Consider the following 14706-nt stretch of genomic DNA (forward strand, 5'->3'; position numbering starts at 1 on the left):
GCTCATATAATTTTTGTAATTGACAACTGAGGTAACCAGGGCTGTGGAGTCGGTAGATAAATCCTTCGATTACAACTCCTTAGTTTTTGGTACTTCTGACTCCTGTATTTTCCATGTTGATTGAAGGACCGCAACATACACGTCATTTAGCCACATAACTACTGGCTAGGAAGCTGGCTCTCTTCCGTATCGGCCAGTTTAAACAAAAGACAAGAACCCCTGAACACACATCAGGCCATAGCACACACCTCCACCTACATCATTACACTTGTTTACACTCAAATTAACTTGTTAAACACATTATATCTGAAATAAAATGAAAACACTTTTTGTTATGTACTATAATCCAGATTAAAATATGTGAATGTCAGGTTGTATAATAGCTCAGCTGAACTTCACACTAGCAGTAACACAACTATGCACTGGGCTTTATTCTTACATCAGAGAAGTACTTAATTATGGCTATTGTTTGTAAAATGGGACATTTGAATTTGCTGTATTTTTTTTATTATTTCTTTTACAGTAATTAATTGGTTAATATCAGAAACCTTCATTTGGTTAAAAAGATTGACTAAATATGTAGCACCATTGACAGTGGTAGTAAGGTATGTAATGGATTTGAGAGGAATATGGTATGTGACTGATTAGTTTGTACAGCTGTAAAATTCACAAGAACTAGTTTTTGTGTACACAGTACACATTGTCATTGTAAAGTACCAAAATTAGATGCATTCTTTGACAGTGTGCTATGATATTAGATTTTTGCTCTTAGTAAACTGATTGTTTTTTATGATGCAGAATAATGTGTCTTGAAATTGACTTTTTTTTTTTCTTTTTTCTTGGTCTCTTTAACACCACCAGCTGGCTTAGAACGAGGAGCACATACTGGACATTAAAGAGAACTGTTTCTAAAAATGCACCGTTTAAGGACTTGTGCTTTTAAGTTGAGGCCATTAACGGCTTTGCAGACTGTTCAGAATTATTCACAGAAGCAGTCAGCAGCCCCAAGGACGTTTTCACCTGTAAGGTGCTATTCTGCACCTGTTGCTGCTGAGCCCTTTCTCAGTGGGACAAGCTCAAACTATGTGGAGGAGATGTACTATGCTTGGCTAGAGAATCCCAAAAGTGTACATAAGGTAAGGAAAAGAAAACCCTCATATCAAGCAAATAAACAATTTTGGCAGTTTGGGTTTTCTAGTGTGGTGTATAGATAAGGTAGATCTGGAAATCTTGCCTAATCTTGATGAAAAGAGAATGGGAAGATGCAACTTGCAGGAAGCTGAGGAACCTATCTTCTTAAAGCAGCATTTTAAGATTGTATTGGAGAAAGAGGATTTAATTACCAACACAACCTTTCTGATGGTTCACTGAAAGCATATTGATCTGTTGGAGCTTTTGTTTGTTGTTGCTTTAACTTCCACACTTCATAAAATTAGTTACAAGTGGTTAATCGTTGAGGAAATGATTCCATGTTTATGTTATGATTTGGCAGGTAAGTAAACCGGTCTTCACTACGCAGTGTTCAGCATTTTAACTTTGCTGGTTTATGGCTTTGCCTTTTACAAATAAAAATAAATTGAAGTTCAAGCTATGATTTGAAAAAAGATTTTTTTTTTTAAATTATATAATCCTGACAACATCATTAATTTTTGTAAACACTATTAAAGGAAGATAATTGCAACTGCTGTTCATAACATGAGCATACTAGAAAGGTGAATAGTTAGATGGCCTAAAGTTATTGTCACATCTCTAAAATTCTGTGCAATATATTTTTGGTACTAGCCGTCCCACGCGGCTCCACCCACGTAGAAATGAAACAGGACAAATATTAAAAATCTATAGACAAACAGGTTATCGCCAGCTAAGCACGAGTGAGGAGGGCCCTGCCCGGCTCCCTGCTCCTGATGGCATGCTTCCCCCTCCCCTCAACCTCTATCTCGGATATATCTCTCCTGCAAGAGTACTATGATTCTTAGCACAATGAGAGAAGTCGCAAAATCAACCGAAATGTTATAGCAAATTATAGAGAAAAAAAAAAAAGAAAACAATATAAATCTGTTAAGTAGTTCTCTCATGAAAAGCGGACAGACATACATACAGGTACATCTCAGTAAATTAGAATGTCATTGAAAAGTTAATTTATTTCAGTAATTCAATTAATAAGTGAAACTCGTATTATATAGATTCATTACACACAGAGTGGTATATTTCAAGCGTTTTATATTTCTTTTCGTTTTGCTGATTATGGCTTATAGCTAATGAAAACCCAAAATTCAGTATCTCAGAAAATTAGAATATTGTGAAAAAGGTCAATATTGTAGACTCATGGTGTCACACTCCACTCCGCTAATTAACCCAAAACCCCTGCAGAGGTGTCCTGAGCCTTTAAATGGTTTCTCACTCTGATTCATTAGGCCACACAATCATGGGCAAGACTGCTGACTTGACAGTTGTCCATAAGACAGGTATTGTCGCCCTCCACAAGGAGGGGAATCCACAAAAGGTAATTGCTAAAGAAGCTGGCTGTTCAGAGTGCTTGTATCCAAGCATATTAATGTTGACTGGAAGGAAAAAAAGGTGGCAGAGAAAGGTGCACAAGCAACAGGGATAACTGCAGCCTTGAGAGAATTGTGAAGCAAAAGTATCTGGGACATGGGCTACAAATGTATCATTCCTTGTCTCAAGCCACTCTGGGACCAGAAACAATGTCAGAAGTGCCTTACCTGGGATACGGAGAAAATGGACCGGACTGTTGCTCAGTGGTCCAAATTCCTCTTTTTCACATGAAAGTAAATTTTGCATTTCATTTGGAAATCAAGGTCCCAAAGTCTGGAGGAAGAGTGGAGAGGCACAAAATTGAAGTTGCTTGAGGTCCAGTGTGAAGTCTCAATAGTCAGTGATGATCTGGGGAGCCACATCATCTGCTGGTGTTGGTCCACTGTGTTTTATCAAGTCCAAAGTCAGTGCAGCCATCTACCAGGAAATTTTAGAGCACATCATGCTTCCCTCTGCTGAAAAGCTTTATGGAGATGCCGATTTCATTTTCCAGCAGGACTTGGCACCTGTCCACACTGCCAAAAGTACCAATACCTGGTTTTATGACTAAGGTCATCACTGTGCTTGATTGGCCAGCAAATGTGCATGACCTAAACACCATAGAGAATCTATGGGGTATTGTGAAGAGGAAGATGAGAGACACCAGACTCAACAATGCAGACGAGCTGAAGGCCGCTATCAAAGAATCCTGGGCTTCCATAACATCTCAGCAGTGCCACAGGCTGATCGCCTCCATGCCACAGCGCATTGATGCAGTAATTCATGCAAAAGGAGCCCCGACCAAGTATTGAGTGCATACATACTTTTCAGTAGGCCAACATTTCTGTATTAAAAATCTTTTTTTTTTGTTGGTCTTATGTAATATTCTAATTTTCTGAGATGTTGAATTTTGAGTTTTCATTACCTGTAGGCCATAACCAGCAAAATGAAAAGAAATAAACACTTGAATTATATCACTGTGTGTGTAATGAATCTATGTATGTATATGATGTCATAGGTGAATTAATTTTTGTAATACTATAAATGTTACAGATTAGGAAAACTGCAGCACCTAATTTAACTTGTTGGCTACTACACCCATTTTTTTCATTTAACTATTGTTTCAGAATGCAATAAATTTTAGTTGCTTGGCTTACATTAATTGCACAGGAGATTGTCATACTCATTGAATGAATACAGGAAGTGCTGACCATACCGTTAATCTAGGTAACTTTGTCAGCTGCTATGGACAAATAGTACAGCTGATCTTCGTAAAGAGCTGCAGGCTACTTGCGTTTGTAATGGATCTGTAAATTGTGGTTGGATAGTATAAGCTGTCAATCCTTCATACAGAATTGAGAGAAAACCATCCTTTAATTGAAGTAAATTTATTCTAAGAAAAGAACAATATTCCTCATCGAGAGAGAGGGAGAGAGAGAGAAACTGTGGCTGATGGAATTGCCACTGGTCCGAGATGAGCTATACGATGTAAGGCTGGTGGTAAACTTCTCAATCAAAGGATGAGACAAATTAAAGGGGTGTTATGGGGCGGCTGTGGAGGGATAGTCTCAAAGTTGAGATCCAGACCTGGAACTGTTGTTTACAGTGTCAATTAAGTGATGGAAAACAACTGAGAAACCAGTACATCTTACACAAGGTCTACTTGCTCACTAACAGTCAACGGATCACTGAATAGAAGTGCAGTGTTTTAACACCTATGCCGCAATGCCTCACAGTTCACTTTTTTTTTTTAATTTAAAATAATTTGATGCTAAAAATATAATATGCACTTACACTGACAAATATTAACTTACACTAATATCGCTATAATTATATGATCATATTGTTTATATATTTTTTACTTGCGTATTGTCTGAGTTTCTGCAATCTTTCAACAAACTTCAAAATATTTCCATTTAATAGTTCATGGCCAACTTGCAAATAACCAAAACCGAGAATAGGCCTTCCGGGTAATGATTGACCTCCAAGGTCAAAGGTCAACCCAGGAAGATCAAGGTCAAAAATTAACCTGTAGCTTGAAATTTGGTACACGTACTATACTGAAACTCTGCACTACAGCTTTATATTAAACGCAAAGAGTTTTGGAATTATTACTTATTTTATTGTAGAATCAACTCTCGGTAGCAGCCAGCACAGCGGGCGTGTGTCACATATGTATGGGCACCATTCTCATCCCTACCACCTTCGCCGTCGCTTCCTCTACCTCTTCATATCTTAAATCATTGTACACATAAATGGTCAACGAAGGTCAAGAGTCAACAGCGTACGGTCAAGTGTTTTCACTGCACGATATTGTGCAGTGAGCCATTACTGTCTAGTAAATATATAATGAATTGGCAAGCTATTTACAGTTTTACATGAAATGTTAATTATACTCTACTAAGAATCATAAGGTTATCACAACACAATTTTAATTATACAGTACTGTACAAATGTTTTAGGCAGGTGTGAAAAAATGCTGTAAACAAAGAATGCTTTCAAAAATGGAAGTGTTAATCATTTATTTTCATCAGTCAACAAAATGCAGTGAATGAACAAAAGAGAAATCTAAATTAAATCAATATTTGGTGTGACCACCCTTTGCCTTCAAAACAGCATCAATTCTTCTAGGTACACTTGCACACAGTTTTTGAAGGAACTCGGCTGGTAGGTTGTTCCAAACATCTTGGAGAACTAACCGCAGATCTACTGTGGATGTATGCTTCCTCACATCCTTCTGCCTCTTCATGTAATCCCAGACACACTCGATGATGTTGAGATCAGGGCTCTGTGGAGGCCATACCATCACTTCCAGGACTTCTTGTTCTTCTTTACGCTGAAGATAGTTCTTAATGTCTTTGGCCGTATGTTTGGGGTCATTGTCCTGCTGCAGAATAAATTTGGGGCCAATCATACGCCTCCCTGATGGTATTGCATGATGGATAAGTATCTGCCTGTATTTCTCAGCTTTGAGAACACCATTAATCCTGACCAAATCTCCAACTCCATTTACAGAAATGCAGCCCCAAACGTTCAAGCAACCTCCACCATGCTTCACTGTTGCCTGCAGACACTCATTATTGTACCGCTCTCCAGCCCTTCGACGAATAAGCTGCCTTCTGCTACAGCAAAATATTTCAAATGTTGACTCATCAGTCCAGAGCACCTGCTGCCATTTTTCTGCATCCCAGTTCCTTTGTTTTTTTGCATACTTGAGTCGCTTGGCCTTGTTTCCACATCGGAGGTATGGCTTTTTGGCTGCAACTCTTCCATGAAGACCACTTCTGGCCAGACTTCTCTGGACAGTAGATGGGTGTACCTGGGTCCCACTGGTTTCTGCCAGTTCTGAGCTGATGGCACTGCTGGACATCTTCCGATTTCGAAGGGTAATAAGTTTGATGTGTCTTTCATCTGCTGCACTAAGTTTCCTTGGCCGACTACTGTGTCTACGATCCTCAACGTTGCCCGTTTCTTTGTGCTTCTTCAAAAGTGCTTGAATAGCACATCTTGAAACCCCAGTCTGCTTTGAAATCTTTGTCTGGGAGAGACCTTGCTGATGCAGTATAACTACCTTGTGTCTTGTTGCTATGCTCAATCTTGCCATGACATGAAACTGTCTTCCACAACCTCACCTTGGTAGCAGAGTTTGGCTGTTCCTCACCCAGTTTTAAGCCTCCTGTTTCAGTTAATGACTGTTTCAACCTACGTGTGACATTGATGATCATTAGCATCTGTTTGGTATAATTGGTTGATCATACACCTGACTATAATCCTACAAAATCCCTGACTTTGTGCAAGTGTACCTATAATAATTAATGCTGGTTTGAAGGCAAAAGGTAGTAACGCCAAATATTGATTTGATTTAGATTTTCCTTTTGTTCGCTCACTTTGCATTTTGTAAATTGATAGCAATAAACAATCATATTTCTGAAAGCATTCTTTGTTTACAGCATTTTTTCACACCTGCCTAAAACTTTTGCACAGTACTGTATGTGCATTCATTTTAAAGTGTTTGCTTAAAATGTAATCCTTGGTGGAACTTTCTGATTCTTTCTGCTTTCTTTGGATTGTATTTTTATACCTTTCCTAGTGTACAGATTGCATTATATTGTAATAATTATATAGTTCAGAAATACTGTAATCACTTTTTTGGCATAATTGCTCCACCCTATATCAAATGGACTTACGGTATTCCTGCCCTTAATTATTTCTTCTATTTATTTTAACACTAGAGTCCCTGAAGACTACAAAATTATTTATAATGCCGGGCCACCTCAAATTCCCTCGCACCTTGTCAGAAGTTTCTTTGTTTTTCAAATGTGTCAATCCGTGCAAGCAGCCTGCTCGCTCATCCCCCACAGAGGCAGCTGAAGTCAGCAATATTCTCAGAGCTGAAGTCTGAAGGTGTCTGGAATTATATAGGGTAAATAATATATTGTTATTTGGAATACCTACATTTCATGTGTATTCTGTGTCTACAACAATCCGTGTAAATGTAGGATGACAGGAAATGCGAGGCAAGAATTGTTAAACACATAACTAAAATAGAAACTTTGTACTTGTAGATGGGCTTAAAGTGGAGAAGGACAAACAAGCTGTAATTGTCTTTACTTCAGTATTGGCATGTAGGCTTATCTTGCTTAACTGGAAGAATGCTAACTCACCACTTTTAAATAAGTGGATAACTGATGTTATATCTAAAATTGTAAAAAATCAAATTTTCCCAACTATCAATCAATACAAAATAGACACCTCTGCTTGACTGGTGGAGAGGTAAGGGCTGCCACCTCATAATTAAGAGGTTGCAGGTTTGATCCCGGGTCTACCTTGCATTTACCATTTTGAATAGTGAGCTGCCATTATTGTTACTATTATATAATAAAAAAATATATTTGATTTGTGTCTGTAACAACAGATGGTGTAATTTATGGTACTTGTAAAAGTTATTAATGAAGGGATAAAAACACACACAAACGCAGCTCAGTCATTTCTTCTTGTTGTCTTGTTGACCAAACAGATACCGCACTGTCTATGGTGGATGTTACTTTTCCTCGTACATGGACATTCACATTGACGCATAATCTGAACAATTTTTTTTGTTCAAGAATCTAAGAATAAAACTGAATAAAAAAAAATGATTAAAATTAATTTTTTTTTTCAAGAATAAAACTGAATAAAAAAATTGTTCAAATGACATGTTGATATGAATGTCTGTGTGCAAGGAAAAGTAACATCTTTTACAAGTACCATAAATTTACACAGGATGTTACAGACTTGCGTGAAATGTATGTTTTTATTATATGATAGTAATAACACAATCTCACTACTCAAAGCGCTAAATACAGAGAATACCCAAGATTTTAACCTATTACCTTGCCTTTGCTGAACAGTAGCTTATCCACTGCACCATCTTCATGACAGACTATCGTTACCACTGTGACAACTGGTTGAAAATGAAACGTGCAAACACACACGCACATGAATGTGTTTTATTGTACTGATAGTTGGGTTTCATCCATCCATCCATCCATTTTCCAACCCGCTGAATCCGAACACAGGGTCACGGGGGTCTGCTGGAGCCAATCCCAGCCAACACAGGGCACAAGGCAGGAAACAATCCTGAGCAGGGCGCCAACCCACCGCAGTAGTTGGGTTTCAACAACATGTCAATTGAGCAATTTCTTTTTCTTTGGTTCTATTCTTGAATAAAAGCATACTTGGTACACCTTTTGTGAAAGTGTTTCTTGGACATTTGGGCTTCACACATCCTACACTTCACGTAAAAATTATGTTGTTATTACTGTAACAAAAGAAAACATTTTCTGTTTTAGCGGGTGGGTGGGGGCTAGTAGCAGGCTGAATTCTGTTAAACCACACCTTTGCAAATCAAAAGCGGGCTAAGGAGCTATGAGCTTCTTGGCGTATATCAAGAAAATTTAAGGAAGTCAGAGACAATGCAAAAAATCGTAAGCTTCAGGAATTCTAGTGTTAACAATCGTTTCACTTTAGCCGCTGTTTATACTGGTGACACAAACAGAGAATGTTTTTTGTTTATTGTCAGTAGTACAAGTATGAGAACAAATACCATCTTTGAAGGGTTACTTCATGAGGACTAGTGTTAAGTGGCTGATGAACATACCTCTTATACACTGTTCTAATCATCATGAATAACTTGTACTAGTTTCTTAAATGTCAATATTTGTAAATTCTTATTTTAGAAATAAGGCAGGCTTACATATTGTCTGCGAGTTTCTGTAATCTTTCAACAAACTTCAAAAATATTTCCATTTAATAGTTCATGCCCAACTTGCAAATAGCCATTATCTCTTTTATAATAAAACATAGTGAATTCATTTAGCTTTTGCTTTGGTGTGAATCTTAATTGCTTCCAGATTCTCAGAGATTTACTCGGGGTCTCAGAATATTCTGACACCTCCAGTCTTGTTTTGTAGGAGTTAATGGAAAAGCCTTTAAAGGTGAGCTGTGTCTTGATATTCTTATCTGCACTCTCTAGGCTTTTCATATTGAGCGTACCATAAATAAGTGTCTATGGCATAAAAAGAGAGCTATGATAGTCCTCTTTTAAATCTAATCCACACAGCCAGCTATGATGTTGCTTTTTCTTTACATGCATGTGACAGCAATTGTAGGATAGCAAAACTCGATGGGATGGGCAAAAATCCAAGCTACCAATATAACTAAAAATTCAGATGGTTTTGGTAGATACCAGTTTATCGTATTTGTATATACTTTACTTTTTTTAAACAAATGATTGCTAATTAATATAATTAACAAAAATGCACCTCTTATCACTTGAAATGCTTATTATTGCGCAGCCACCCAAATAGATTAAATTGCAGATAGTCACTTTACTGGAATCTAAAGTACAGCATTTGTCTTTGTCACTTATTTGCTACTTCACTCACTCACTCTGCTGCTGCCAAGCAATTTCTGTCACACATTTGCTACCTTTCTTTCACTCACTCACTTACTCACTCTGCTGCTGCCAAGCAAACACAACAGAAGACTTCCTCACCTCCTGCTGCTTGCATCGACTCAACAATCAGGCTGGAGCACCCAACGGTCTGGGAAATATTCTTAAAGAAGTACACTCATTTATTCATAATTTACCCTAAGGGGAAACTAAGATTTTACTGAAAGCCAAGAAACATAACCACCCCCTCCCCCACACAAACCAGAATTTCAGACTTAAATAGTGATAAGAGGGCTATTGCCACCTGATAACAGGCTTGTAGGTCAGAGTAAGATGAATTAGATTGTGGCCAGATCTGTCCAGTTTTGCCACCAGTTTTAAAGGCATTAAAATTAAGTAGGTCCAACTCATTGTATTCACAAATGGAACATAACATACTGAAAGAAGGGTGTCACTGTTCCTTCCACCATTCCAGTTTCAGAATGATTCATCTGTGTTGTTAATACAGTGAGTTATTTCTGTTGCGGAGTCCTTGGAGGATGAATTTAAACATTAATCAGAATGATATAACTTTTCTTCCAAGGCAGTAACATAGATGACTTCCGACTGCCAGCTTTTCAACGTCAGGATTACACATTTTAGTTTTAATTATAATATGTGAACTTTTACACCATTGCTCATTTACATAAATGTTCAGTCACTCTGCCTTTTTTCCATTCCAACTGATCATATCTGGTGAAATCCATCTAATGGTAAAATAACATCTGGAATAATAAATTTAATCCACAGTTCTCCAGTGTGCAAAATGCTACATTAGTGTGTTTACATGCACACACAAAAACGGAATAAGAATGGCAGTCTGGTTAAGGCAGTAACCTGGTTACTTAATAACCTCCGTTTACACGTACAAGTACACTTCTGAAATTTTCCTTTGGCAAAACACTCTGACGACACTCTGAGCAAAAGAGTTGAATGTCATCATCATCCGCTGTGAATCTAAAAGCAAGCACAAAACCTATGATAATTTTCTTACGTTTGTTGTGTGAATTAAATACATTCATCCCCTTTTTACATTCTCAACCTGGTTCACTGATGATTAATTGTATGAAAACTGGACATGGTGCCATCTGATCAATCTGTATCAACATACTGTATCTATAGCAAAAGCCAGTTTAGTTTTAATCCAGCTACTTTGTTTCTGTTATAGAATTGCACTCAGAACACTCCTTTCTGTTTGGCTGTATGATTGATTGATCTCTGCAAAGGACAGGCATACCAGCACATATGATAATAATAATAACACATGTGTTTTTACTTCAATTACCCGAGTATCAGATTAGGTTAATCTTAAGTAATTGGACTACAAAACACACATTTAAGCTTAGCACTGTACATTAGGCTCACAATTATTTCAGAAATTGGTAAATTTCTAACACAGATCATTTCAACCAGGAGAAGGAATAATTTGATTTCCCAAGCATTTATTTCAGGAAATTTATCTTGCAAATGCTTCTGCCTCATCTTGGAAATGCTGCTGAAAGCATGTCTGGAGCTAACATGTGCATAGGCAAACAGAGTGCAGCGGACATTCAAAGACTACACAATTCTTAACCCGGTTAAGGATTTACATGGCTAAATAACCGGGTTAGTCTTTGAGAAATATTTGTGTATGTTAAACCTTCTCAGAGAGACCAATAACCCTGTTTATCTAGCCAGAATAAGGGTTTACATGGCATTTTGGAAATCATATTTTTCTGAGTAATCCAGTTATTAAAGTACATTTAAACTCATTTGACATTACCCCCCCCCCCCCCCCCCCCAAGTCCTGCAAGACGAGACTTTTGACATGAGATTGTTTCAAGACATGCCCTCCTCTCAACCTTATTCAAACATGTGCACGGTTTACTTACATCTCATTCTTGTGAATGATTTTTGACATACACATTTCCTGCTTTCTCGGCTCTTATAAATTTTAACATTTTTCCTCGCTTTAAGTTCCCAATTAAAGAAGATGTATTATGTCCATATCTTATTGATGAATTTCATCCGAAGGGATATTAACAGAAGAAATGAGTACACGGGCAATCCTAGCACCGAGAAATGATGAAGTCAAGCAAATTAATGTGAAAATTGTCGATTGGTTGAACAGCAAATTGGTTAAATGTGTATCAATAGACTATGCTGAAACCGTTGGTGGTGATTGTGCGGAAGATGAAAACAAGAATAACTACAACCGTTAACACCGTCCAGTCTTCCACTGTCTGAATTACTGTTGAAAGAAGGATACAGTAATCCCTCACTTATCGCGGGAGATAGGTTCCAAGGCCGACCGCGATAACTGAATTTCCGCGAAGTAGGGACACTATATTTATTTAATTATTTAACGTGTATTTGGACGTTTTTAAACCCTCCCTGTATTGTTTACAACCCACCGTTTACTCTATTAAAAACAGGGACAACTGCTAAGCAATATGGAATTGGTAGACAAGTTTACACTTACTGTATAGCGAAGTACACGTAGCAGCTTGTAGGCGGTCATGACGTCGTCAACCTTGTTGCAAAGATTCCTAAAGCAGATTCCATCCAGACTACTGCCTTATCACGTCCACTTGCAACTCGTTTTGCACCCTGGTTAAAGGACACTGCGGCCGTAGATCTTATATGCTTTTCCTCCTTTTTAAATAAAAAGAATCGATGTCCTGCAGCGGTGTAGCTGTTCCCTTCCTTCAGCATATCCAAAACTTTTACCTTTTCTGCAATCATTTGCATCTTCTGTTGGTGCTTGGACACGGCCCCTGAAGCATTAGCACGTTAATGATGAATGAGTGAGATGAGACTTCCTGGTTAATGCAACACTCCGTCGCTGAGCCAATCAGCAGCACACAGGAACTTAACTGCGTGCTCTGATTGGGTAGCTTCTCAGCCATCCACCAATAGCATCTCTTGTATGAAATCAACTGAGGAAGCAAGTAAAAAGACCCATTGTCCTCAGAAAGCCGCGAAGCAGCGAAAAATCCGCGTTATGTATTTAGATATGCTTACATATAAAATCCGCGAAGTCGTGAATCCGCGAAAAGTGAACCGCGAAGTAGCGACGGATTACTGTATATCCAAGAAAGGTAATACAGTACATCTTCCCCGGATAACATTAGACAATAAAGGTGATCTTGATATGCCATTCGTATTAAAATGTTAACCATTTCCCGTTAGAATAGATTTTGCAAAGACAATTAACAAATCAGAGACAAACGTTCAAAAAATTTGGAAACGAAATTCTCACACATTGCAAGTCCAAATCAAAATTCAGTGCGATATTGATGAAAATTTAATTAAAAAAATTTTTACTTGTTTTTTTAAACTTACACTTTTTATGGTAAAACTTATTTGCGTGTTAATTTCAAAGAAAAACAGAACAAAATTGTATAACTCGACGAAAAACTCGAATGAAACATAATTTACTTTCAAATTATTAAGTTTTATTATTTTTTACTATGGTTAATTACTCGCTGTAATGTAAAATAGTTAGTTCTATTATGCACATGTAACAATTCCCATGAAAATAACAATCTGTTTAAATTGTACATTCGCATCCCCATATGTGAGCAGCAGAAACGCAAAGTGGCTTGCTTGTAGTAATTCTTCTAAAAACAAAATATATAGCTTTTTAAAGTGTAGTAATTACAAAGAAAAATACAATAGAGAGATCTCTGAGGTCCTGTTAAAGGCTACTGCTGCACAGTGTCTAGGAAAAGAATATTTTACAAATGGAGTGTATTTAGAATATACTACATTATTTGTAATTGTGGAAGAAAATTAATTGACTCCTTGAAGATCTGCTTGACTATATGTGTGAAAGATGACTACAGCTCTTTACTTCCAACTTCTGGAGTGCTTATTGATTCCTCAGTCTTATTAGTCTTGTTCCTGTATTGCTTTTGTTACAGTAGCCAATCTCCGTTTACAAACAGGTTTGCTGCCTAATCTGTATATGGAACCCATGCATTCTTGCAGTGGCTTGTTAGTGTTGGTTTCAGCCAGTTTCATACAGATACATTCCTACTGTCAAAGCATTATTGCTCTGTGTGCTGTTTTTAAACTCCATCTTTAGTTGTTTGGATTTATTTTTCACAATACTTGCTTTGTCTTCAGATGAATTAATGATTGCACTGGACTGAAGATAAGACGTGGTGCATATCAATGGGTAGCAAAGACCTTTGCAGCAATAGCTGCACTTATAGGTGGAACATAATAGCAAGAAAAACAAACTTCGTTGATTATAAAAAGCAGAGTAAAAGATGATAGCACTGCATTAATTCACCGTATCTACTGTATGGGTAAGCACACAAATACCCCTCTCTTATATTTGATGTTGTCACTATACTAGTAACATCACCTTTAGATTCCTGTGAAAAAGGAAAAGAAAAAAACTTAGAACAAGGATGTCACTTGTTTAGTTTTTAAATATTGGTGGTAAAATAGTTACCACTTTTGAGGTTGTTGTGCTTTAGCCCTAAGCATGCAGCATATATGTACATGTCCATACCCAAAGCCTGCAAGCAACCATTTCCTGTTCCACGTAGTGCCACCCAAAAATGCGCGGCCCCTGATCGACTTCTGCCAATAGCTTTACAAACATTACTAACAGTGTCCAATTTTGAACATAATTTTTTCACTTCAGTCAAACATGAGGATTATTGAATGGCAAGTATTATTTGCACTTGGCACAAATTGTCAGTTCTTGTTGCACATCACGGCTTGCTTGATGCTCATCACTTTGAGGTTTTTTGTGTAATATACTGTGTATACTGTACATACATTTAATAGTGAACTTTTCTGAGTTAACTATAGCACACATAATTTTTGAAATTAAAGAACATCGGAAAACTCATTGAGTTTGTTAATTTGTGTTATACTGGGCTGTAATTTTATTTTGATTTTTTTGCGGGGATCATAAAGTGTACGTAATGTAAAGAATGATTTATGTCCTAAATGCCACATCATAAGTGTCTTGCTCATTATCAGTTTTTGTTTTGCTGAAGTTCTTGACATAGTCTTCATAATGGACATTGCTTCTGAAGGTATTTTTCCTTTTGCGTCGCTTGCTTGTCTTTTTAATCTGTGGATTAATTAATAGATGTAAAACTGAAATGAATAAAAGTTACCAATGCTATGTCACTATTTCCAAACCCAGTTACTTTTCCAATAAGTGCATTCTTCTCATTCAGAATACCCCTTAA

The 14706-nt window shown here is 37.3% G+C and overlaps 1 protein-coding gene across 3 annotated transcripts in view; it reads left to right on the forward strand.

The window, feature by feature from the left end:
* The window catches only part of ogdhb (oxoglutarate dehydrogenase b), a 118401-nt gene that overhangs the window by 14174 nt on the left and 89521 nt on the right, over positions 1-14706 (forward strand). For all 3 annotated transcript variants that reach the window (XM_028798020.2, XM_051936240.1, XM_028798011.2), the window contains exon 2: positions 862-1136. In XM_028798020.2, the coding sequence (XP_028653853.1) occupies positions 915-1136 (222 nt within the window). In that variant the 5' untranslated portion in view covers positions 862-914. The remainder of the gene's footprint in view (positions 1-861; positions 1137-14706) is intronic.

The sequence above is a fragment of the Erpetoichthys calabaricus genome, chromosome 1, assembly GCF_900747795.2.
Source record: "Erpetoichthys calabaricus chromosome 1, fErpCal1.3, whole genome shotgun sequence".
Lineage (NCBI taxonomy): Eukaryota > Metazoa > Chordata > Cladistia > Polypteriformes > Polypteridae > Erpetoichthys > Erpetoichthys calabaricus.